This window comes from Parus major, chromosome 4 (genome assembly GCF_001522545.3).
Source record: "Parus major isolate Abel chromosome 4, Parus_major1.1, whole genome shotgun sequence".
Taxonomy (NCBI): domain Eukaryota; kingdom Metazoa; phylum Chordata; class Aves; order Passeriformes; family Paridae; genus Parus; species Parus major.
Genome location: NC_031771.1, coordinates 3,559,601 through 3,584,331, shown reverse-complemented (window position 1 = coordinate 3,584,331; position 24,731 = coordinate 3,559,601). Strand labels below are relative to the sequence as shown.

The 24,731-nt window shown below is 44.4% G+C and overlaps 1 protein-coding gene across 5 annotated transcripts in view; it reads right to left on the bottom strand.

Moving 5' to 3' along the window:
• Positions 1-24,731, bottom strand: part of UGT8 (UDP glycosyltransferase 8) — a 34,971-nt gene that overhangs the window by 4,184 nt on the left and 6,056 nt on the right. For 3 of the 5 annotated variants that reach the window (XM_015624597.2, XM_015624599.2, XM_033513626.1), the window contains 3 exons: positions 15,084-15,907; positions 2,030-2,172; positions 502-578 (listed from right to left, as the gene is read on the bottom strand). In XM_015624597.2, the coding sequence (XP_015480083.1) occupies positions 502-578; positions 2,030-2,172; positions 15,084-15,905 (1,042 nt within the window). In that variant the 5' untranslated portion in view covers positions 15,906-15,907. Of the gene's footprint in view, positions 1-501; positions 579-2,029; positions 2,173-15,083; positions 15,908-17,785; positions 18,035-18,107; positions 18,423-24,731 lie in introns of those variants that run through there. The other 2 variants (XM_015624598.3, XM_015624596.2) reach the window with 2 other exon arrangements.

Sequence of the window (24,731 nt, the reverse complement as noted above, 5' to 3'; positions counted from 1 at the left end):
CTGCCATTGGAGCTCTTTTGGGAACACACAAACATCCAGGTCTCCCACAAACAGACATTCTGTGGCCCCTCAGACCTGCAGGTACCCCCTGATAGGGAAAAGAAAAAAATAAACCATCAAGTTTCATCTTCCCCCAAGATCCTGTAGCACCTCGGTTCAACAGAAGGGTTATCAGCTTGCAACACGTGCCCAAGTTCTGGTAGAGCTTCCTTGTGTTTATAAATCAGCATTTACAGACTCCTAAAACTTATTCTGATGCTCAGTTTTCATGACCCCTCCTTGAACAGTGTTTGAACTTAAGGAAAACATGAAATTCCCATCAGGGAAAGACAATTCACAGAGGGGTGTTCAATTCTCTCCTCAGATCCTAATTTAACATCCTCGCTCCATGACAGAAATTATCCTGGTCTGATAATCACTGCTAATTCAGTAGAGTAATTCTGAAAGAACAAACTGAACTCAAGTGAGAATAACCAATGAACAATGGAAGCAGATACTCACCAAGGAGGTCATTTTGTGGTAACCATTCGATCAGCTTGGTATTGTTGCCTAAATTCCTTGGTCTGTTTCCTGAAAACCTAAACCAGTAACATGAAATGGAAACAGTTATCAAACCCTCCAAAGTAACCACTAAAGGACTGAGCTGTTTGGTTCATTCCAGAGGACTGGAACTGCAACTTCCCAAAGAATCAGCTACACACTCCCAAGTAAGCAAGATGTGCACCTTTGCAACAGGCTTGTACTTCTGTCTGTCAAAAAAAGCCTACATTATTTATCCTAATTTAATAAAATCAATTAATTATGTTACTGGTTTGTCCTCCCTAACCAGAAGGGCATAAAGAGCTGCAAAAAAAGCCCAAAATTTGGCATTGTGACATGAAGACTGCCAAGCAGTACTCACCACTTTTCCGTCCAACACACAGGTTCAGGATCTGAGGAACAAAACCAAACCCCAAATCCCAAAAAAACTCCCAGTTCCATCTGATTGATATATAAACACCCAAATTTTAATAGAAGGCTTTAAATGGAATTGTTGGGTTGGCATTAAAAAAAGCTATCCTCAGGAAAAAAAACCTATTTATTTTCTTCCGAAAGGGGATGCTTCCTAAAGAGACATAATCCACTGAAATCATAGTAAAAGGACAGCAGAAAAGCACTAAAATAAATTTGAATTATTAATTAGAACCCATTGTGGGACTCACAAGAAAACTGATGCTACCTTCACTACCACAGATTCTGTGCCACAGCCTGAAAATTTCCCATTTTTCCTGTTCATTAGTGGGATTTAATCCTCAAACTACATGCAGCAGTGAGGACATTGCCTAAAAAAATTGTGGGGAACAAGCCACCAAGACTGTTCATACAACTCCAAGAGTGTGGCAGGGTCTTGAGACACCCTTGTGAGGTGTAAGACACTGAGTATCTGAAAATAAAATGTTCACATCAACTCCACCAAATTATATCAGCAATGCTTGACATGAGGCAGAGCTGACTAAACAGTTTGGGGATTTTTACAGGGAGTTGAGAACACTACTCAAGATGTTTTTAGAACTGAGAATGCTTCTTTACTGATTCTGACTCCTGAAAATTTCTCTTCCTTCAGTTTCTCACAGAAGGACAAGCAAGTGGGAAAATAAATAATGAAAGCCTGTGTTTACATATGGAAGAAGAAAAGGGGCCTAAAAAAAGTGAGGGAAAAGGGCAAGAAGAAAGAAAACAGAGGATTTTCATCATCAGGATTCATTTTTGAGCCCTGGGGTAGCTCCTTGATTAAAAACAGTGTATCCCAAATGTTCTGAACTTCTCACTGTCCCCAGAGCTTCCAAGGGTACAAACCCACACCTTACTCTGCCACGACAATCATTGCTTCTCCCTGTTAGGAGGATATTGCAACACTTTCATGCCAAGTGTTTTTCCAGAGGATCACACGGTCTGTGCCACCCAGGCAGGCTCCATTCCATCTTCTGCACCTCCAGGGGGAAACAAGGCTGCTCCAAACCACCCCAAGTTCCTCCAACACTGCCCTTACCTCCAGATAACCCTCTGGGGCAGCCTTGCCAGGGCGTGTGCCAACTTATTGGCGATGTCTTCCGACAGGTACTTGACTCCAGCGCCGAAGGAGACGAGGACAAAGCCGTTCTCGTGAGCGCCGTTCACCCACGCCTGGAGGTCCTGCGGAAAACAAAGTTCACGCTGAACACTGCAGAGGCAAAGCACAGCAACAGCGAGCAAACACGGCTTAGGAAGAGCACTTGGAGGCGCCTTGGCTGCTTCAGAAGCAAAGTCCCACAAATCCCAAACATTCCTGGAGTCACCAAGAACAACGGCTCAGGATTGAGAGTCCAGGAACAGCAAAACCCTTCCCTGTTTGTTTTAGGTCCAGAATTAACCACCAGCGGCTTCAAACAATTTGTCCCTCCTTAACTGATCAGTTGGCACACATTCCCAAGTTAACAGGCTGCATTTTAACTCAGCAAAGCATAAACAGATGCATCTCATAGTACCAGCTTGGAAGCCCTGCTCAGGAGAAGTGTGAATGAAGCCCGGGACTCATCTGTGTCATTCCCAGCCTTTAGCCAAGTGAGAGAGGGCTTTAAAAGCCTTGCTTTGCTTTCATTCATGGACAAGGAATAAACACAACTTGAAGGAAGCCAAAGCTTCTAAAGACAATGTCAGTTTCTACAGCTCAAGGAGTAAAGAGCACCCTTGACTTCTTAAAGCATAGACTTAAATTCTGGGTTTTCCCTACCACCACTGTTAGCAGTGGAAACCAACAAAAACCCCAACTCTGCCACTGACATATCAATCAGATGAAGAAAATCTTCTGTTTCTCAGGATATTGTTTAATTCTGGTCTCATCAAGTTGAAGCACAAGCCTGCTCAAGGCCAGTGCAGCAATAGGAAGTGAGCAAAGAGAAAATGAAGCGCCGTGCTCACAATGTGCCTCTTGTCCCGGCGATAAATAGGAGGGCAGACAGTAATGGAGTAACGCCGTGCTATCGTATCCCAGCACAAAACCCAGCACATCTCTCCATTCTCCCACATTGCACCGGGGGTTGTGCACCACTCTCTGCTATAAAGCAAAAAAGATTTCCATTTTCTTTAAAATCCACAGATGGCCCTTTCCCAGTGCACTCTGCTCCTTTTTTTTATTCATGTGAAGGGAGAGGGAGAAGGCCAAAGAGGGGAAGTGGCTCTGACCTGCCTCAAAGCTGAATCATTTATGAGGGGCTGAACTCCTGACACCAAAGTTCCCAAAGTGGTTTTGTGATTTATTTAAAGCTCGTCCTTGAATCTTACTTCAGGACCTAAGGCACACTGCAAATGTCATCACATATAGTCACTGCAGTGCTTCAATAGTTACACATCTTGAAGTCTTTCCCATCAGCTGTTTAAAGCTGAAGAGTAAAGAACTTTTTGTGGGCTCTAGGACAAACCATTCTGTAAATCCTAAAATTGACAGGCCCTGGTGCTCATGGGGCACTCAGCTAGCCAGAGAGGCACATTCCTAAAGGTTTCACAAGTGCTTCCTTGCTGACTCCTCCACGACAGAGGGGCTCAGGGAGCCACAAACGAGGCATTGGAGCTGGTTCCCAAATACCCAAACACTTCAAACCTTGGGACACAAAGGTGAGGGCAGCCTCGCCTGCAGCGACCATGAAATGGAGCTCAGGATACCGAGGCAACAGGGCAGACAACAGCACCATCTCCAGGGCTTCAACAAAGTTAATTCCAACCTGTTCAGAGACCTGCTTGGAAGAATCCTGTGAGACACAGACCGAGCAAGACAGGCTTGGGAGAGAGCATGTTCCAGCAGCACTTCCTCCAAGCTCAAAGAGGTCCATGCTGAGATGACAGAAAAGGTGTCAGGAAGATAAACAAAGATGAAAAAGGGGAAAAAAAACCCCATCACACTTGATTCAGGGATGGGTGGAATATCCAGGCACTGCTTGAGCTTGCAGGGATGGGTTTTGGAAAGCCAAAGCTGAACGGGACCAGGGACCTGGCGACAAAAAGTTAAAGGTGCTTCCTGCTCTCTTCATTTGAGCCTTTGCTGGTTTGGCCTTTGGCAATGCCACATCCCTCAGACCAGAAGGAAAGGGTAAACAGACTGGACGTAGACTACTTACACGGGGTGTGATAGGATGCACCCAGAAATGCCAGGTGTCTGGTGGGGAATGGGTGGGGAAACAGGATAAATAGCAGGTGTCACTTGGGTTTTTATAGATGAAAATTCACAGAGGGGTCTACTCAGCCCCGATCTGATCAGTGGAAAGCGATGGAGAATAATCCTCAATCATCCTGGCATCACAAGGTCCTACCTGTGACTACCTCTCCCTGGCCAGACACTATTCTGCTGCTGGAGGTGAGCCTGTTCTAGCTGAGAACTGGCTCCCAATGCCGCTGCTCCTCCGTGCTTAATGAGAAATTCTGGGAGACTTCACAAGCCCATGTATCCGCACAGTAACAATTATACTTCATTACAGAAGCGTAGAGGAGGTAGAAACACTTCCCTGTAATAGAATTCCTAAAACAGCATTCAGTAAACCCCCAGCTCTACAAAAAAAATAGCTGCTAAGTACTTAGAATTTTATGTAGAGGAATAATAATGTAAAAAAAAAAAGCAACTTCACTACGTCACCTACAGACTTCTGCATTTTGCTGTGGAACAGCCAAGCAACCTGCTCTGGTGGTTTCACAGCCAAGCCTCTGTAATCCTTCCCTTTGAAGGCAATCCCACTGCTTCACTGGAACATAACATGGACAAAGGTGAATTTAAGATCTTGACAGCCAAGACATCAAGGCTGAAAGCACGGGATTTGTTCATCATATTAAACAGGATTACATTAAAAAAAAATAAGTGGAATACAAAATAAAATTGTTTGTATCAGCAGAACCTTAATATCCAGACCAGAGGTGGATGATGCCTGGCCAAAGCAGAAGCAGAGGAACCTGATGCTGTCCTTTGACTTCCTTTTAGAATGCTATATAAGAGAGCACATAATTCCTCAGGGTCAAAACTGCCCAGTGCCAACCTCAGGGAGACACCAAGTTTCATCTCAGCTTGCTGTATTTTGACATCAACTGAAAGGTTCTTTCCTATCCCAGATTTCATTTATGTTTCACATGGTGCTGTCCTCTGACCTGCAGCCCCTTCCCCATCTGCTTCCCCAGAGGAATGCTGGACATCACTACTGTGCATGGGCTGCAGCAAATCAGCTACAGACTTGTCAGAAGGAGGGTTCTTCCTGCAAACATCTGGGTCATTCCTGGCCTAACACAGCCTTGATTCAAGGGGACCACTACAAATGTAGGGAGCTGGGTAAAAATTAGGCAATGGCAAACAGTAAACTTACACTGCATCCTCTTAGAGCTCCCTGTGTTTGTAATTCTCAGGTTTTTTTAAACTTATACTCCTTCCTGTGACAACTTTTTAGCACGTTATTTCTAAACAAAAGGTCAAGTGAAACTGAATCCATATAAGTGGCATTGCCAGCCCTTTGGTTTTAAGGCACATCTGAACATCCTGGTACAATTAGCCAGGCCATGGCACAAAGCCACAGTATTTTCTTGTATTTTGCCTGTTCTTTGTGTAGTATACAAGGTGTAGCTGTGATACCCAGAGCAGATAAAGGAGCAGGCTGTGCTCTAGGCACATCTCTGAAAGGGACTGAATACCTACCTCAGCAGCACTGTGACTGTGGCTATGTGTGTCATTTAATTCTTGCATGTACACTCCTAATGTTCACAGAAGAGAAGCTGGGAGCAATGCTCACAGAGCCTGTACACTGGAACAGCACACACTGATGCCACAGAACAATTTTGTCTGCCTACAATTTCAGCAGCCTTAAGTCCCCTTCCTACCTTTCCACTCTCTAGGGCCATATTAGCCCTAACATTCCCCACAGCAGCCTCCAGGAAACCACAAAACAAAACCCTCAGAGACCCAAGTTCATCCCCCATCAACTCACCCCCTCTCTTCCCCTTAAATCCACTTACACTTTTGACCTCCAGCACGCTCTGCCCTGGCGATCTAATTACGCTCTGTATGAAAAGGCACTGAGTCAGGATGACTCATTAGAGCTGCCCTCATTAAAATCAGCGTTCCCTGATCGGGCACCACTTCACGGCTTCTGGCTTGGAGCACAGCGACCTCCTTTTGCCCACTTGAAAGGATTTTCAGGTTTCCTGTAAACTCAGGATGATTTTAACACAAGCAAAGGACCATTTTGGAGGTCTAATCTAGAGAAAAAATACCAGGGGAGGGAGTTTGTGACATGATGAGCTGCTCTGTGCCTTCCTCAAACTCCAGCTCAAGCTTCAACCGAGCACAGAATTAAGAATTTAATTAAAACTTAAGACATATATTATCAGGACATGCACTTGTTTAAATGGCTCTCTCTTCCAGTGGAAGAGAGCACCTAACCTTCTCCTTCACCCCCAAATGGAAGAAATCTTCAGGTTTTCTTTCAGCTGAGGCAACTTGACAAACCTAGCGGTGACTTAGAAACAGAGCTCGGCTTTTTCCCTTCCAAACCAGCCATCAAACCTTAAAGAATTGTAACCCCCAAACCTTGGTGAACTTGACAGCAAAACTTGCAACAGAAATCCTAATAAAGAATCAGAACAGACACCGACTAAGCTTGTGTGCACTATGTCCATTATAAGTGTAGGCCTGGCAAGTCTAATGCAGCACTTTCACATTCTGAACTGAATTGTCAATGACATCTTCCAGCTCAGCTTTGTGTTTCTTCTAGTTACAGGTTTATACACGTTCACAATATAGGATCCCCTAATGCACATACTACAACCAATTCAAATTTTCACTTAAATGGTTAAAAAAGAATAAATGCAAATATCACCTTATACCTCTTAATTACCATTTCCACAGAAGTCATGTTAAAAATGATAAAAAATGCATACCAAAGTATAAAAAACTTAAAGGACCTCTGCTTAGAACACTGTACCCACCCCTGCCAGGTCTCTGCTTTGTTTCCATGTAAGCTCTGTGCATGCCTTTTGGGAGGAATAGAACAGGACTCAGTGCTTGCACAGGGAGAAGAAGCACTTATTGATCTGTGCTGTACTATAGGAGCGAGGAGGGGAGGAATCAAGAAATAAACCCCATCTTTTGACCGATGTGAGACAGGAATGCTATTGTGCCAGCCCCACTGTGTGGGCTTTGTTCTGCCCGGTTTTCTAATTAGCCATTCTCCGCAGGCCCCGGTGCCCAGCACACAGCTGTGAGCAGGGAGCGAGGGCCCAGCTGGCAGTAACCAGTGGTGCCTAATACTGAGCTTTGTTTCAGATAAACAAAGTGCACAAATACAAACACAACCGGGTGTAATATCCGAAGCTTTCCCTGTTCAGCTGCTCCATCCAAATGTGCAATAGCACAAACGCCTGTTCTTCCAACGTGGTCGCAAACCACCCTTTCCCCAAGGCAGAGCACAGCCAACCTATGCAACTTCTCCTACAAAAATGCTGCATGGAACAGACAAAACCAGATCTATTTTAAAATAAGAAGCCACATTAAGCCATCTTTAGAAAGGAGTCACTCACTGATAAATCAACTCAAAGATATAAAGACCATGTTTTTGAATGCCCAAACTTCTCCACCGGCCTCTGATTAGTATTTCTCTCACATGACACGTTTAAATTCTGTCTTAATAGATTTTTATTTCAGATTTTACTAACACAACATATCAGAACAGGTGGTCTAAGGTCATACAGACACCCTTAGACAACATTTATATCACAAAACAAACAGGATCATATAACCTAAAAGTTATAAAAATGCATAATTCCACAGCCAACTCAGACAAACTACCACTCCAGGCCAAGACAGCTGTTTGTATTTCCTTGCCATGAGTTTTTAAGTCAGTCTAGAACCAAAACGAGGAGTTTTCATTTGCTCAGAGCAGCGAAGGACACAGCACACCCAGCGAACACGGAGGGCAAGAGGCAGAGGATGGAGTCTGCCCCCCTGACTCCAGGCACATCCAGCCGCTTCCGCCGGCTCCGCGTCGCCCGGCACACCTTGGGCACGCTCCAAGGGTTATTTTCCACTGACTCAAGTCCTGCCTTTGAAAAACTACAGCTACCAAGCAGAAGCAGCTCTTCCCTTTTATCAGGACCTGCTCCTTTCCATACCATCCATCTTAATTAAGTTCTTAGCGCAATTAAAAGCAGACATCCAGTGCCCAATGAGGACAGGATCCTATCCCATTTTTCTCTGAATTAAAGACAAGTTAGTTCTTTCTCTTCCCTGGGCTTTACTAATGATAGCTACCATACAAACACGGCATGCAGTCAATGTCCACACAATTTTCTCATGTTTTGTAATTCATACTGGCACAGAGTAGGGCAACTCCAAATACAACACCTTGTGCCCATTAAAGAAGGCTACTCAGACTGTGGCATTAGATAAATCCTTGTTTTCTTGCTGGCTAAGAAGAAAGAAACTTCCTACCAGCTGGGAAACAAACTTAAGATCTCCACTATCAGAACCCTAAGCAGTACTAAGTACAGTCACCACATATTAATCTAACAATGCTGCTCAGTTTTTCAATATTAGACACAGATTCAGCCCTGCTGAAATACAGACAACTTTTTCCTTTCTCATTTCTCACTGATTATTTGAGGTTCATATATATACACACACACTGTATCTGCCTTCTCCAAAACACACAGGGTGTAAAAAAAGTAACAAATCAGTCTTTCAAACCTTACAAGGCTTTCCAGTGCCTAAAATGTATTTTCTTATCCCAGACCTTGACTGCCTTTTCCCATTTAGCATCCAACAGGGACAGAGAGTTCAAGTCCATTTAAACTTGAAGAGGAAGATAGTTCACACTTCAAACCAGAGCTAGGAAATGCAGTCCCCCAAAGGCTTTGCTCCCATACCTGAGCTCCCTCTAGAGCTGCAGGCATATCCAGTGAAGCTCCGGGAACACGCTCTACCCAGAGCTAGAGGTCAAGCAGGAAAAGTGCCACGCAAGGACTTGCCTGATGCAAAAATCCATTACTCACCAGACCTCTGGCAAGCACCCTGGGAAAGCAACCTTGCCTTTCAAATGAATGGGAGGAGTGGAAAACGAGGAGCTTGCCCTTCAGGAGAGGTTATTAAAATCACTGCAGAGAGTAGCGGGTGCAGCAGAGGGATCCTCAAACCCAGGCTTCCAATTCAAAACCTTGCTGGCATTACCCCACAGGCAACATGCTGTTAAAACGTACCCAAAAAAACCTCCTTCCTAAGCATGAGCTTGCCAACATGCACAGAAAAGTTGATGATTGTCAAAAGGAAATGCAAACCAAGGTTTTACCAACCCTCTCAGTTGCTCCATACAGAGCGAAAACCTCCACAGGAGTTAGGAAAAAACCAGTATTAAGTACTGAGACAGTTTTTACTTACTCTGTCTAGGAAGCAAAGTCAAATTAAATTGCTGTTCATACAGGTAAGAAGAAAATTGACAGGAAGCTGAATTTTAAATAGGGGCCTCTATTACAGATACTGACATACACCCCACCCATGAATCCACATGACAATCTCATTTAGGTGGGAAATTTTGTCTGCTGCTGTTCTAGTATGAGACTTGCACTGTGTGGATGCCAAGAGACAGAATTCTAACCTGCAGCTCTAAATCCTTTAATCTAATAATTGCAATTTCTTCTTCATTTTCCTGTTCAGATATAATAGCTTGTCTTTCATCCTGGGTTTTACTTCCTCCCTTCTCTTTTTTTACAGATTTATAAGTACATGTAAAGTGTGTGTATATATACATATTTACATACACAACACCTATGTACTTTTATAAGCCATTAGTCACCACCATTTCTCTGAAAAGCCAAAAATCAGCTGGCTTCTGAGCCTGTGTAAGTCCCACATCCTTCACCCAGACTCCCCTTGGTCAGGGTGAGCAGCAGAACGCGCTGCCTGCAGAATTCCCCCCATCAACAGCCTGGGAAGGCTCAGGAAGATGTCTCCTCACAAAGCACTTGGCTGAAGACACCTCATCCCCCCCCAAATCAAAGTATCAGTCATAAACAAATTATCCACTTCACCTTTAAGCAACTAGGACATCTGAAAAGCTGTCTTAAGATGTATTTTTTTCCCCAAGTCAGTAATATTAATAATTAGGCTTGCTACTTGTAAATGTCAAGTTTTGAGCACATCCCAAGATCCCAAATTTTAGGAATATGGTACCCAAACTCAGGGATGTTCCAAACGCCCCAGGAAATAAAACAATGCCATTTGAAATAAATTCCTATCTTCTGTATAATGTTATAAATCAGAGAAATGTGGGAAAAACACTGGCTCATTATTTGTCCTCTGTAGAGGTCATTCCTCAAAACCTGGAAGAGGCACTCAGTTAAACCACTGCATGTTACCAGAATTAATAAATCTTGTTAGTTTGTGGGTTCCAATACCAACACAATAAATTAGAATATTTAAAACCACAAAGCCTACTCACAGCAGCAGCTTATTAAAATGTTGGTTTTGGGTTTGGTTTTTTTTTTGCAGTATGAATAAAAACAACCAAGTACCTTCTCTTGCTTTTAGCTTTGATCATCTGACCTACCCGACATCTAAGGTCTGGAACTTTTATTTTCCATCCCCAACACCAACAACTGCTTGAACTCAACAAATAACCACCCTGGACTGTAATCCATGAACCAAGTAAGCTTGTTTTTTGGTAAAGCAGAGCACAGGCTCACTGAAGGTTTGGTACTCCTTTGCCAGCTCATGGGATGCCAGCTTCATGTAGGACCTGCCTTCCCCAGGAGTTGAACTGGGGATGCTTCACCAACCTCCAAAATCAGCCCTGCACCTTTCTCCCCGTGTCCTGGGCTAAACAGACAGCTGCTGAGTCACATTTCTTCCCCAATTTCAAATGCAGCAGTACAGCACAACAGACATGGGTCACCATCCCAGTCCTACTGGAGCAGCTGAGACCAGACACTAGAGTTTTAGGACTGTGGGTACCTGGAGAGCTCACACAACCCTTGTCTGTGGATCAAAGCATCAAATTCTGGGGAGGATGAATAAGCTTGATCTAAAATATATCTCAGAAGCAAAACACATGATCATACAGCTCACTACGGAATTTACACAATGCTGCATCATCCTTCAAAGACTTTTTGCCTCTCCAGCTTACAGCCACATGCATTTTAGAACAGCTCTAGAATTGCTTCACATCACCAGGAATTTACTGTCCAAACAGGTCTGTAAGAACCATTCCCCAGACCTTAAAAATAATACTGAAACGATGATGCTACACCAAGAACAAAATCTACTGCTACAGCCTGCAAGGGCTTATAGATGTGTCCTTGAATCTGAATGAAAGAGAAAAGCCAAGTTTAAGGAATAAAACATCTCTCAAGTCTCCCACCTCTTCTTCAATACAAATATCAGTATCAGCTAACAAACCTAGTAAATTTATAGCTGTCAGCAAGGCTCAGGAAGAAGAAAAAAAAAAGGAAAAAAACCCCAGAAAACCAAACAAACCCAACAAAATACTTTTCAGTGAAGATATTTCAAAGCCACCAATTTGCTGCATAGGCTTTCATCTGTATAATAACGAGCTCAGATAAGACATGTCCACGGAGGAGCGAGGAAGTTGCTGTAATTATCTGTTGACAGCTGTGGGTGTAAGGACAACTTATTACTCCAAAATGAGAACAACCCTCCTCTGCAGCATAAATTCAGTTTACTCATGGACTGAGTATTTCCCCAGGCAGCTGCTTGTAGCACCCCACGGCTTCCTGCCCTGATGCAGCGATGTATTTTATCAGGCTGATTAATGCCTAGTACACATCAAACCTGGTCACAAGGTACAAACCCCAGAGGTTTCCCTGTTGGTGCTTAAAAAGGGTGTCCCTTGAATAAAGCCAGCTCCATTCAGGTTTCTCTGGAGAAGCATAGTGAGGAAGAGCAGAGCAGCCAGTGATTTTCCTAATGGCCAATGACAGTTATCTGGAAAATTCTGCCAGGGAACACCATACCCTCAGTAGCTGAAGTCATTGATGACCTTAAGGGCTTGATAGCCAGTCTGCCTCTAGGCTTTCCATCTTTTAAGGCTAATTTTGTTCACACTGTCCTCTCTATAACTCAGCATACACGTTTATGAGTTATTTATACAAATCCTGGACTCTGCACCCATAAATAAGCTAATAAAATTCCACATGCCCGTGGGTTAAGTCACCTTCACCATCTCCTCGTCTTTTGCTGAGCAGCACAGCAAGCAAGCAAGCAAGGAGCACTGTCTAAACCCAGTTCTAACCAGTGAAAACGTCACGCTGGCTCTCACAGAAGACAGCCACAATCGCCTACGCAGAGCTTCGCGAAGCCACCATCAGCCCTGCCAGCACGGCAGAGCCGAGTGACACGGAGGGCTCAGCTTCACCCACCCGCAGCAGGGATCCCAAGGGGGAATGCGCCGTGCCCGGGCACTTCAGCCGCTGTCTGCCCAGGTGAGGCTGACCCTGCCCTGCCGAGGAGGGAGCCGCAAGGCACCGCAGGGAGCCGGGCAGAGCCGTGACCTCCAAAGGACCCGCTGCTCTCGCCGCCGGCTCCCCCTCCCTGGCACGCCGGTCACTGCGACTTCCCCAGGGACACTGCGCCAAGCGCAGCCCGACACCGGGAGCGGGATCCGAGCCTTCCCGAGGCATCCGGGCGAGCTGAGAGCCAAAGACACGCTCGCAGCTTGTGCGCCACAGCCGGGGGCTGCAGCGTAATTGCTACAGAGCTCGGCAGCGGCTGAACATCATGCTTGACACAAGCGAGCTGCAGGATCAGCAGGGAGGATGTGCCCCAGGAGCCAAATATTAATGCAGATGGGACAGCAAAGCTGGGTCAGGTTATGTATATCTACACATACATATAGGTAAAACATATAATATTAACACAGATGACCAGCAAAGCTGGGCCGAGTTTGTTTCCCCTCACACATACACGCTGTTACATGACATGAATATTCAGCACCCACTGCTACGTGCTACCTTTAAAGCTGAGCTTTTCGAACTTTTCTTTCAAGAAGTTCAAGGAACAGGTGCAGAATCTGAGCAGCCACAAAACAGAGCTACTACCCCATGCCCTGGGATGAAGGAATGGCCACCTGTGACACCTTATAAAATCTTGACCTTTATCTCCTCATTGAGTTCTTAATTGTCACTTTGCACCTCTGATTTTCAAGATGCTGCCTATTAACACAAAGAACTTGAAACTTATGCATAGGCATTCTATCACGGTTAAGCAAACTACTTGGTTATTTTTGGTGAGGGGGGAAAGAAGGAAACAACACAGGGGTGCCACCACTGAGGTGCCCAGGCAACCTGCTCTGCTATTTTGGACTTTAAAGAACAACCCTGATTTTTTTTTTCCCCCCCAGTACTTGTCCAGTGAAGCGGACTAGGCTACTTATAAGCAGTTTTGGTGCATTCAAGAAACCAGAAAAACTTGTAATAACAGCTTTAGTGGGCAAATCGTAGTTACTGTGCCCATCTACACACTCCCTTTTTCTAATCAGCGTCCACAGACAAGAAAATTACTTGAGGGAGCTGCTGAAGCATCACCAGTTCCAGCCCAGCACAGAAACATGAACTAGCTTCTCCTTCTGGCTCACCCTAATGCACCAAACTAGAAGCTGCAGAAAATAAATTGGCCAAGGCTGCTGCCTTGGAGATGCAGCAAGAGCAGAGAACAGCCGCAGCACTCGCTATCTGCACTCGCAGTTTTCATCTGCCAGGACAGAGGGACAGATTTGACTTTCATCCCATTGCTCACAAAACACAAACTGATTGCCCAATAATTTACCTACAGGATACACCACAGGGATAGGGAACAGTTTAGGCATGGATACATTACAGGATAAAGGAGGAATGTGCTCACTTGGTCCCTCTCACATACAGTGAGAACTCATGTTTTGAACACTAAGGATGCATTGACTGATAAAACTAAGAAGGTAAATAACATGTCAGCTCACAAATAATTATAGGTAGTTTTTTTCTCCCATTGTAAGAAATATTTGCCACCATTTACTTGACCTACAGGACTGTTTCAAGGTCACTGTCACTCTCCTGTTACACTGAACACCCTAAGACAACACAGACAACGTTAACCTATCGCCCAAACTGATTACTCCAACACCTTTTTGTGCTTACTGAAAAAGGAAATAACAGCACTTTTCACACAAAAAGCAAAGCCTCAAAGAGCCACTTAACAAAGCAAACTGTTGAGCACTGCAGGTCTACCTAGCCCTTTTCATCATCCAGCCAAAAGCATCCATTAAAAATCACCTCCAATTCAAGAACTGTTTGTTTATGCACACAAACAGAAGCATAAATGACATGGTTTTCTGCGAGATGGTTCTGCCTGTCGCTCCCCACTGTACTGCTCAACAGAGGCATTCTTAGGTATAACATATCAAAGATCACTGAAGTAATCAAACTTAATAATTAATCTGTGCAGCCAGGATTTCTGGAGTCAGTCCAGTCACTATCACTGTTTCAGTCTGAAGTTCAGACCCTGATGTCCTGCACGTGCACAGTAAAAATTGGGATCTGAGCACAGCCATGGTGCTGTTGGTGTCAACTCATCTCCATTTCTCACTTGGTACAGCATTTTCATGTTCATGTACACATTGTCTTGGTCACTATCAAACCTAAGGGAGGCACAGAAATACCACAAAAACACCCACAGCATGAAATTACCTAGGTGTAACCTACCAGGCTTCTTTAAGCATATACAGTATCCATGAATTCTACCCTATGCTCATTTCAGACCATTTTTAGTTTGGCTAAAAGCTACTGATGTGATTTCCAAGACAGAATGCACCGTCTTTCACCTCTAGTGCAGCATTAAGCACCTCACTCAAAAGCAAAACACTTGAACCACACAAAAATGCCTCATTTTGTTGAATTTGTGACCCACAGTTCCCCTCAGCACCGCTCAAAGTGACTTCCAGGGAACGTTTCACCAACCAACAGCAGAACATCTGAAAATCGCTGCTTAAAACCTGCCCCTCCTTACATGAGGTCAAGCAGAAACCACAGAAATCACTGTAAAACTCAGCAAACCTTACTTCTGGCAGGGGGCTGGCCGGCTTCGTTAGGATTCCTCCCACATAAACAACGTTGGGTAGCGTCGGTCTCGGGAACTCCAGCGCTACATCAGTACAAAGCATCCACAGGCTGGATCCGTGGACCAAGTCGTACATGGAACGTTCTGGAAGAACCTTGTGTTTCTGCATTATCCTTTCGTATTTTGGCAGAACCAAAAAACTGACTCCAAACCTTGAAATAAGATAAACAACAGTATTTTTAATCCTCTCGAATAGGTTCATGTGATCTGTGAGCAGCGAGTTAAATTCTGGAACATAGGAGAGGGGAGCTGGAGCGCCCACTTCTGCTGGATACCAGAGGCCGGTGGAAAACACGGCGTATTTAACCCCCAAAAGATGGGCTATAACAAATCCACACATCTCATTGGGATCTACCAGGAGCAGGTCAAATTTTTCCTGTTTGAGGGCACGCATGAGGTCTCGGTTGCCGACGATCATGTCGCAGTTCTTGGAATAGTGGTCCAGGATATCGAACAGTTCGAGGGCAGTCAGTCTCCCCGAGAAGATACTCCTCATCTTGGACTGGAGGAAATCATCTGAGGTGCTGCTGTTAAAGATCCCTGGGTAGCGCTGAAGTCTGTAGTGATTAGATGGAGGAATCTCTCTGCCCTCAGAGAGGAGAAACACTGTCTGGTGACCTTGGTCATGCAAGGCTGAGGCCAGAGTCTTGAAAATATAAAGATGGCTTTCAAACATAATTGGCGGCACAACAACGATTTTGGCAGCCCTCGCTATCCCGACAGCACTCCACAGGAGAATGAAGGCTGGAGCGTACGGCTTCATAGCTGAAAGGAGAAATAAGAGCATTACATCCCAGACAAAAGGACTACATTTGGCAGTTTAAGCCCACCACCCTTTCTTTTGCACGGTTATGAGCACTTCAAGTTGTCCTCCTTCAAGCTGCAGCTCTCTACTCTGATTTCAGCACAGTATTTTCTAGGGTTTTGTTGTCATGTAAGCTGCCAGGATAGAGAAGATACAGGGCTTTTTTCCTCCTGAAAGGACACTTAAATTCATGCCATGTTTTTCTTGAGTATCCATGCTGACCAGACACATAAGGGTGGAAAGCAAAAACATCAGGCAGGAAGATGCTACTGTTGACTAAGAGCCAACTTTGAGCTTCCAAAAATGGCATTCTGGTTATAAGAAGGACTTGAATAACAGGAGTTAGTACTGCACACATGAACACAACTTCCACTGAAGCACTTCAACAGGTACTAGATTCTGAACCTACTTAAATCAGCACTTAAACACCTACTTGAACACCAGCTCTACCTACACTGAAAAACCCCACTGCCACCCTAAATGCACAGCTCCTGACAGCAGGAAAGGAAGAAATACTTGTTACACGTGGTTGGCTGATTTAAAATGTTGTACGCAGCAGAGGAAAGCAAAGTGCCTTCAAAGCACAATGAGGACATGTCAGAAACTCCTCAGTCACCATCACCCTCCTAGGACAGAGAAATGAGTACAAGCCAAACCAAACAAGCTGCTCTTCTCCTCCTGCCAAACCGATCCACGTGGAAGCCTGAGTCTGTTGCAGTGTCCTTTATAAATAAGAACAAGAGATAACACTGCTTGGTCCTTGCTGTCTCCCTGCTATTGTCATATAACCCTCCTAAAACAGATTGCTCAGGACTTTTCCTTACTTAATCTTACATGGGTTAGCAGCTAACAAATAGAGCATCTCTTACTTTATACAGCTACTTATAAATTACTATATTCCTATACGCTTACGATGTAAAAATTTAAGGGTTGTTCTGAGTTACATTACTCAGAAAACATTTCAGAGTTACATTACTCTGTACTAAGTTATCTGAAGGGTGTCCCCTCCAGGTAGTTGTAGACAGCAGTTAGGTCTCCCAAGGAAAATGATTAATCCAACTCAGAAAAATTCCATTATTGATTCCATCTCCCCACGCTAGAAGCATTCCCACGGTATTGAGTTACTGCTCCTGTCAACAAGAGCGATATTACAAAACCATGAATGGAGGTGCAGGACTGGGAAACTCAGTCATGTTCCTATCAGCAGCAGAAATCAAAGGTTACAGGAGCCTAAGGGCTCATCATGATCCAGCACGTTGCCACAGGCCGGCTCTACTTCCATCTCCTGATCCGAGGCCTAGAGCACAGCACAGAAGAGACAATCCTTAGCCCTAAGGGATATTTTCCACGGCTAGGGTGACACACATGCCACCAAGAGCCACTGGATCTACAGCCATCCTTCCCTACGATGCCGACAGCATTTCCCCTTTGCTTCCCCTCCCCACACTTACCTGGCAGCCAAGTTTTAAACGGGAATCACATCAGACATTTTACTCCTTGTGAAGGCGTTACAAATACTAACATGAAAACCTGGCAATACAACTAAAACCATTTACCAAACATGATTTTTTTATTCTCTTGCAGCGAATCAGTGTCAAGAGATGACACAACACACTTCCCTGGCAGTCTGCACCTTGTGGCATCTTCAGAACTGGTAAAACAATAATCACTTCTCAAAAACCTATTATGCAACTCCCCTCTTGAACACAAGCACCTTCCATGGGAGCTGGAAAATATATGCACAGGATCTGCCAAGTCATAGAGACATTAAACACATGATGCTGTTAGAGAAATGCAGATTTAAGTGACATTTTTACTGGGAAAAAAATCGCATTGACCTTCTACTGAACTTCTGGCAGGAACCTGCAGCCTCATCATTTCATGCCCCGGCCAGACAGAAGCAGGGAGCTCAGCTTTGAATTCTGCAGGAACAAGGGCAATAGGTAACAGCACTCTGTAAGCCAATTAATCATGAGCCTAATTCCCATTTGGCACACTGGGAACTGGGGAATGGGTGGGTGCCCGGTGCCATCAGCAGGGCATCAACACAGCCACCCAAGCTCAGCTCCAGGTTCTCTCCCAGACACTCCCCTGCTCCCAAGCTGCCCTCAGCCATGAGCTCCCCCACCACAGCAGGTATTCCCAAAGGGACAGACTTGCCTATTCCAGTGGGAGTTTCCAATTCAGCTCATCTCCCGAAGCAGCAAGCAGTGCCCAGGCACAGAAGGCTTTACTGGACAATGCCAGGGTGGTGCTCAGCTGGAAGCCAGCTGATCACAACTCTCAGGGGTTCTTCCTACTGACTCCCAGCCACACTCCCGCAGTCAACTCCCAGAACAAATCACTTGCCAAAACAAATAAAAAGGATCAACGTCCAATGCAATTGCCCTCCTTTTCTGCACACCAGGAGCACAAAAAGGAATTGCCAGGTGTCCTGACAGAAAAGAGGAACGAGAAGCCCAGAGACACAGAATCACACACTTCTCCAGGACGGTTAACAATATAAAACCATTTTGTACCTCTATCTTAAGTCCTTGTTAGGGTTGGCCTCCATTAAACAAGACTGTTTCGGCATTTGAGCTGGCATGCAACATCCTTTTATGGCAGAGGGCAAAAAGGAAAATCCAGATTGGCTAACATTTTAAAAAAATCCCCAAAACATAACATAACCCCCATCCAAACAACACCCACAAAATGATCATTGAATCGAAGCCCCTCCTTTCAGCCCAAAAGCCCTAAAAACAAGGATATGGAGAAGAACCAGATGCAGAGCAGCTTTATAGTAGTGAAACCAGCTGCTGATTGGAAAGGGTTCTCCTATTGGAGCACAGCAAGAAAAAGTTAAAGGCATATCATGGAGTTAAACATTAACTTTATGAGTAGCTGTTGGAGTAGGTTTAATGACCTGCATGTGGGGGTTTTCAAATGAAAGAGAAAGTATGAGTTTTGAAGGGTTGCAGAAAATCAAGCACACTCCTGACAGTCAGGTTGTTGGAGAGGTTTTCAGCCAACCAAAACACTTCTCAATCATGATTTATTGGTTTCAAGGAAGTGTTTTTCCATTCACCCAGAAGGACCAAGCAGGACCTACAACAGGAAGTGTGACTATAGAGAAAATAATGACTTCCAGAAGAAAAAAAGAGGAGGATTTTCCACCCCCTCCACTTCCTTCACAAAGGTGTGACACCAGAAGGTTGGACAATGTGGAAATGAAATGAATGGCATTGAAATAAGTGTCGTGCTAGTGGAACTTTAAAATAATCATTTAAACATTAAGTCTTAATGTCATGTACATAAACATCAAACTTAAATTATTTTAGATACATTCCAATTAGTAATTGGTGCAACAGTCAATTACAGTCCTGGAAGATGTACCCAAGGTTACATTTAGATTTGCTGCCAATCCTTAATCTGCTAATCACTGCTAACAGAACTTTTTGGCACATCTGAGGGGTTTTTTCTGCTTTACACCCCTGGCTGTCTAGCTGCTATTTCTGACACTCAGAAGTAGCTATTCTCAACCCAGCAATACCATTGCCCATGTTTTCCTCCACCGAAGAGAGATCCAGAAGCAGAAGAGCCCCTCAGTCACCTCCATCCAGCACAGCCTACTAGAATGCAAACTACTCCCATACCTACCACTACTCAAAAGATGAAACAGTTCTTAGGCACTTAACACCTAAGGATATAAAGAGTCCTTTTTATTCACTAACCAAGAACAGTCCTGACTTCAAAAGCAGCAAAGGAAGTTTTACAGAGCCTGAGTTCAGGGATGCTATTTGCTTTCTTAAGTTCCTCCCTTCCATTCAGCCTTTCTTTAAGGTTTGTTGAGTTTACCTGGGCAGTTTGAGCTCCCGAGTTTCCTCTGCCTGGAAAGGTGCCCTTCATCCCAAACAGCAGCGCTCTTCTGACAGCAAAGGAGCAATCTCTGAGCTGCTGATCACTCTCACCTTACCCAAAGGGCTCAAATTACTCATTACCATTTCACAGAGACAGCACAGGTTAAAGGAACAGGCTGCCACCTCTGCAAGGCCAAATCTGCGAGCAAATTAGCAATGAAATAACTATGCCCAAACAGAAAGCTAATCTGTGCATCCCAGGAACATTATGATTGATTAAAAAGGAGAAACATGAGACTTTCATGCATTTCAGCGAAGCCTGCGTACTGCAAATTGCCACAATTGTGGTAACAAGCAGATTTATTCCTTCATCTTCCTCTCACTATTGTCCCACACCCTCTACTACACCTCACAGCACAAAATTCAGTATTTTATAAGGAAGAACAGAAACTCTGCTCAACTCCCCACAACTTCACATCAGTGTCTGAACCAATTGGAACAAAAAAGGCAGAAATTTTTCCCCGAAAGACGCATTTAATTAGCAACTACACTTATATTAAAAACTGCAGATCTGATGCAGTTTCCACACAGGTAGAGGGCCCTTGACCAGTTCTCAGTTACGTACAGCAACCACCCATGCCAGGCTCCAGAGCCAGTTCCTGTTCTCCCACTAAGGCATATCTGACCTGAATTACCCCACCTGAGGTCAAAAACTGGCACCATGAGCAGGGCAGCATCACCTCAGGAGCCAATCCCACCCCTACCATGCCCAACTGCAGCCTTCACCACAGACAAACAGGGTGTTTAATCCTCTTTAGATCAGATGTACTGTAGCTGTTGCGAGAGACACGTGGTTGAAAGCACAGCAAGAGAAACGCTGAGGGAAGCTGAAGAACAACTGCTCACGGAGTTCGCTACAAACTGCCTCTGGGAAAAAAAGCAAGAAATCCAACCTAAGCAGCTGCTGACTGTGGTTTACTACTGCTCCTAATAAAAAGGAAGCATTAAAACAGGGAAAGAACCAACCACTGACCTCAGATTGTTAGCTGACATTACCCAATTCACTGCCGCTCCAGCCCTGCCCACTCCAAACCCCACTGACACCAACTCACTCCATGTACAGTTCTGTTTGCTTTAGCTGCTATTAAAAAGAGTTTTACAGGTAAAATGTGGTACTCATCCTCCAGAGGCTTGTGAACACCTCAGTTATACAAACACAGAGCCAAGCCCTACAACCCAGGTTGCACGACCAAAGGCCCTGTAAGCAAAGCCTTTTATCAAGCCCAAGATAGCCAGGAATGACTAACACAAGGCACTTGCAGTTAAAGCATAGTGCTGAAAGACCAAGAAAATACTTCCAGACAAAGGGAAGGTTTCACTAATACCAGCACAGGATCATTCTAGGCTAAATATACTGATGCTCAACCTCAATCTTAGCTGTGTCAGCCAAATGCATGCAGTTGATACTCAAGACAAAATATACATGTACACACAAATATGCATGACGTGCACTGATGCCTAACTGTGGAAGAGCCATCAAAGAAAAGAAAAAACTTGCCTTTTACACATCCTTCAATATCTCTAATTTTTCACATTTCCCCCCACCCAACATTTTAAGATTAAAGAGCAGTCCACACCAGTGTTTTTTTGCCAAGCACCCAGAAATGCTGCCTACATGAGGAAATGCACTGACCAAACAAGGTCTGACAATGAATCTCAGAAAATAATTTCATCATGGAGACAGGAAGGTTTTAACTACTGGCACAACAGATGACAGTAAGAAAGACCGTGATCTTCAAGCTAAAATGTGCCTCCTTAACCATTCCATCAATCTGGGGACTGTAACACATGTGCTTAACCCATAATACTGTTTGCTCTGCTATACATATTGCAGAGGAAACCCAGACTACTATTCCCCTAATCCTTTAGGAGCATTACAGTAAACCAAGCAGACTTCAGGCAGCAAACTGCAGTTGAAAACCAGGAAACACTTGGTACTAAGCGACCCACATGCTGAAAAGCAGCAAAAAAGCATCAAAAATGCAGAAACGTGCAGAGTCTCAGAGCAACAAACCAGGAACTTCACTGGGAAGAGACTCTGGTACCAGGTATTGTACAACCTTTGGATTTATGTCCTCAAATTTTCCCTATCGCACATCCTGTTACTAATTGCTGAGGCACAGTGCGTGCTGTGACTGCAATTCTGTGTTGCAATGTTTTAGATGAGTAGTGTGATCTGGCTTTCAACCACAGGCTCCTTTTCCAACTAAATGAATAAATTAAGAAATTAGTAAGACACGTGTATCGACAAGAGCAGGCTTTTGCATTTACTTGGTACAGTCTCCCAAACAACATCTTCTATCCAGTGATTGGAGCATTTCAATGAGTACAAAAAACATCCCATCCCCAGACAAAAGAGGAAGATCTGTAGGCATTACAAGGTGACTGCAATCCTCTGTCAGCTATGCAGACAGAAAAGGAGCTACTAAGAGGGAGTCAAAAGGATATGCAACTTATAAAATCACTTTTAGTACCGCTTACTGTATGTGCAACGGGTTTCACCAAACTCTGAAGGGTTTTCCCCATGCTTTTGTACTCAACCATGGTACAAAAAGGATTTTAGAAATCCTCACTTCGCAGGTAGCATGGCAGAGGAGGCGCTTCCTCAAAGCACAGGTTCCACAGTTTATACACAAAATCTTTTCAATAAGCATGCTAGCAGGTGGATCCTTCAAAATTTACATGGGAACACAACTCTCATTCTGTTCTACTAGGATGACTTGAAGTGGCCAAACACTCCTGGCAACACTTCACTCTTGCTTTTGGAAGCAAGTGCTCTGTGATTCTTCACAGCTACAGAAAACTGTCCGAAACTTCTGAAAAGACTCATCACATCTAAAAAGATTAAGTATTTACAAATATTATCGTTATGGTTATATTCTAAACCTACTCACGAGGTCCAAATCAATTAATAGCAATAATTTGAACTTTTAATCGAGTCCCTTATAAACCCAAGCAAGGCCTGCATGCTTTGGGGTCCTAATTCTGCAGTAGTGACCCTATAAGCCAGGATCTGATTTCCCTGAGAGTAAAGGATTCCAGTCTAATTAAATATTTCCATAACGTGAACTAAGTCCCACCAGGGCAAAGGCACCTTCCATTCCACGTGACCTACGCTCCTTAACACTCTATACACTAAAACTGAGCAAACAACACACAATAAAAACATAAACTGTATTGAAGGTCAGTGTTTTACAAGTATCCATTTTCCAAGTTCAGCCCAACTAACTGCATGGAATTGAGTTTCATCAAGATGTTAAAACCTGTCAAACATTAACCTCTGTAGACCAACCAGGTAAGGTAGTCAAAACAAATCAAGAGACATTCTTGAGTCATTTTAATAACCCAAATAAAAACAAATAGAGCAGGAACAGCCGGTCCTTTTTGTCCTGTTTTGCACCAGCCATCTCAAACGGGGCGTTTCAACATCTCTATAATTTGTAACACTTGACAGAGTGAGGATTAGCAAAGGACACTCACAAATTGCTCTAAAACCCCCGTGCCTTCCACCGAGGGCAACCCGACTGCGAGTGCCGGCGGCTCGGATTTCTCCGCATTGCCGCTCTCCATTATCCAGCTCCGCTCCCCGTTGCCCGTGGTTATCCCACCCCCGGCACCTTGGAGAGCCAACTGCTCCCTGCACGCAGCCAAGAGCCATCTGTTTGCAGGCCAGATACTCGTACTCCCGGTGGGGAGATTTGTCTGCTTCGTCCAACGCGACGTGAGAACCTCTCCTGATAAATTACGCGTATTTCGGCAACAACGTTCAAGTCCCTGGACAAAATCCCCTCAGCTCCTGGAGACCTTTCCTCCATGTAGGTCCCCAGACCTGAAACCCTAAGTTTCTCGACCTGCTGCAGCCATTTTGCACCAGAAAGAGCCAGAAATCCTGCCGTGACATCAGAGCTGGGGGTATTAACAGAGAGAAGCCAGCAGGTTATCCCACATTTCCACAGGACACCAGTGCTGGTGAAGGTGTTTTTTACCAGCTCTGCTCCTGCTGTGTGACCACCGTGACCTGAAGAGCCCAGGAACAGAGTAACTCACCACAGGACTAAGTGCTGGAAATAAAAGGAATCTTTCTACCTGCAGAGAGGACGAGGCATCAGTGCCACAGCAGCTGATGAAGACAAAGATGCCTCCCACTGAAAGGTCAAAGCTGCCCACCAAGTCTTTGCTCTCACACTGGCATCAAAAGACAGGCTGAAAAAGTGTCTGAATCAAGCGCCAAAAACATGGAAAAAGGGAAAAAAAAAGAAAAAAAACCACTCTGACTCTCAACACTTTAAGTAATGACTGGATTTCCTTTGATATAATGACCCTCTGAGGAAGGGGCTGGAAGAAACTGCAGTGCCCTTTGTTATGACCCTAACTCACTGGTGCCTGTAGTTATATGCCACTGTCACCCAAGCATGAATTCTGTCTCATGAACAAGCCTGAGGACCTGAAACAAGATCAGTTTTCAACTTCAGCCCGTTTCACTGGGATTTTCACTTAACTTCAGTGATTATTGGGGGGATGCTTTGCTTTTTACTCCAGCTGGCTTCAGCTTGGTACAACCTCTCCCTGGTCACGCCATCACATGACACCCAGAAGCACTCAATGAATTTCTTTGTTCCGCTTCTGACTTCATCCTATAGCAAATAAGCACACTTTAACAAGCCACACAAACACAACCACAAAGGAAACTACCCCAGGTTGGTTTCGGCAGTGGGAAATACAACTTGGAATAAAGTAAAAGCACTTGGTTTCGTCATGTTTTGCTCTTATTCAGCTCAATTAAAATAAATGCAGCGACACCAGACATGCCAAAAACATGTAGCTTATTCAGTCTGTTGATTAATAAGTTCTGTTTTGAAATGTACAGGTCGGTTTTCTTCAAATT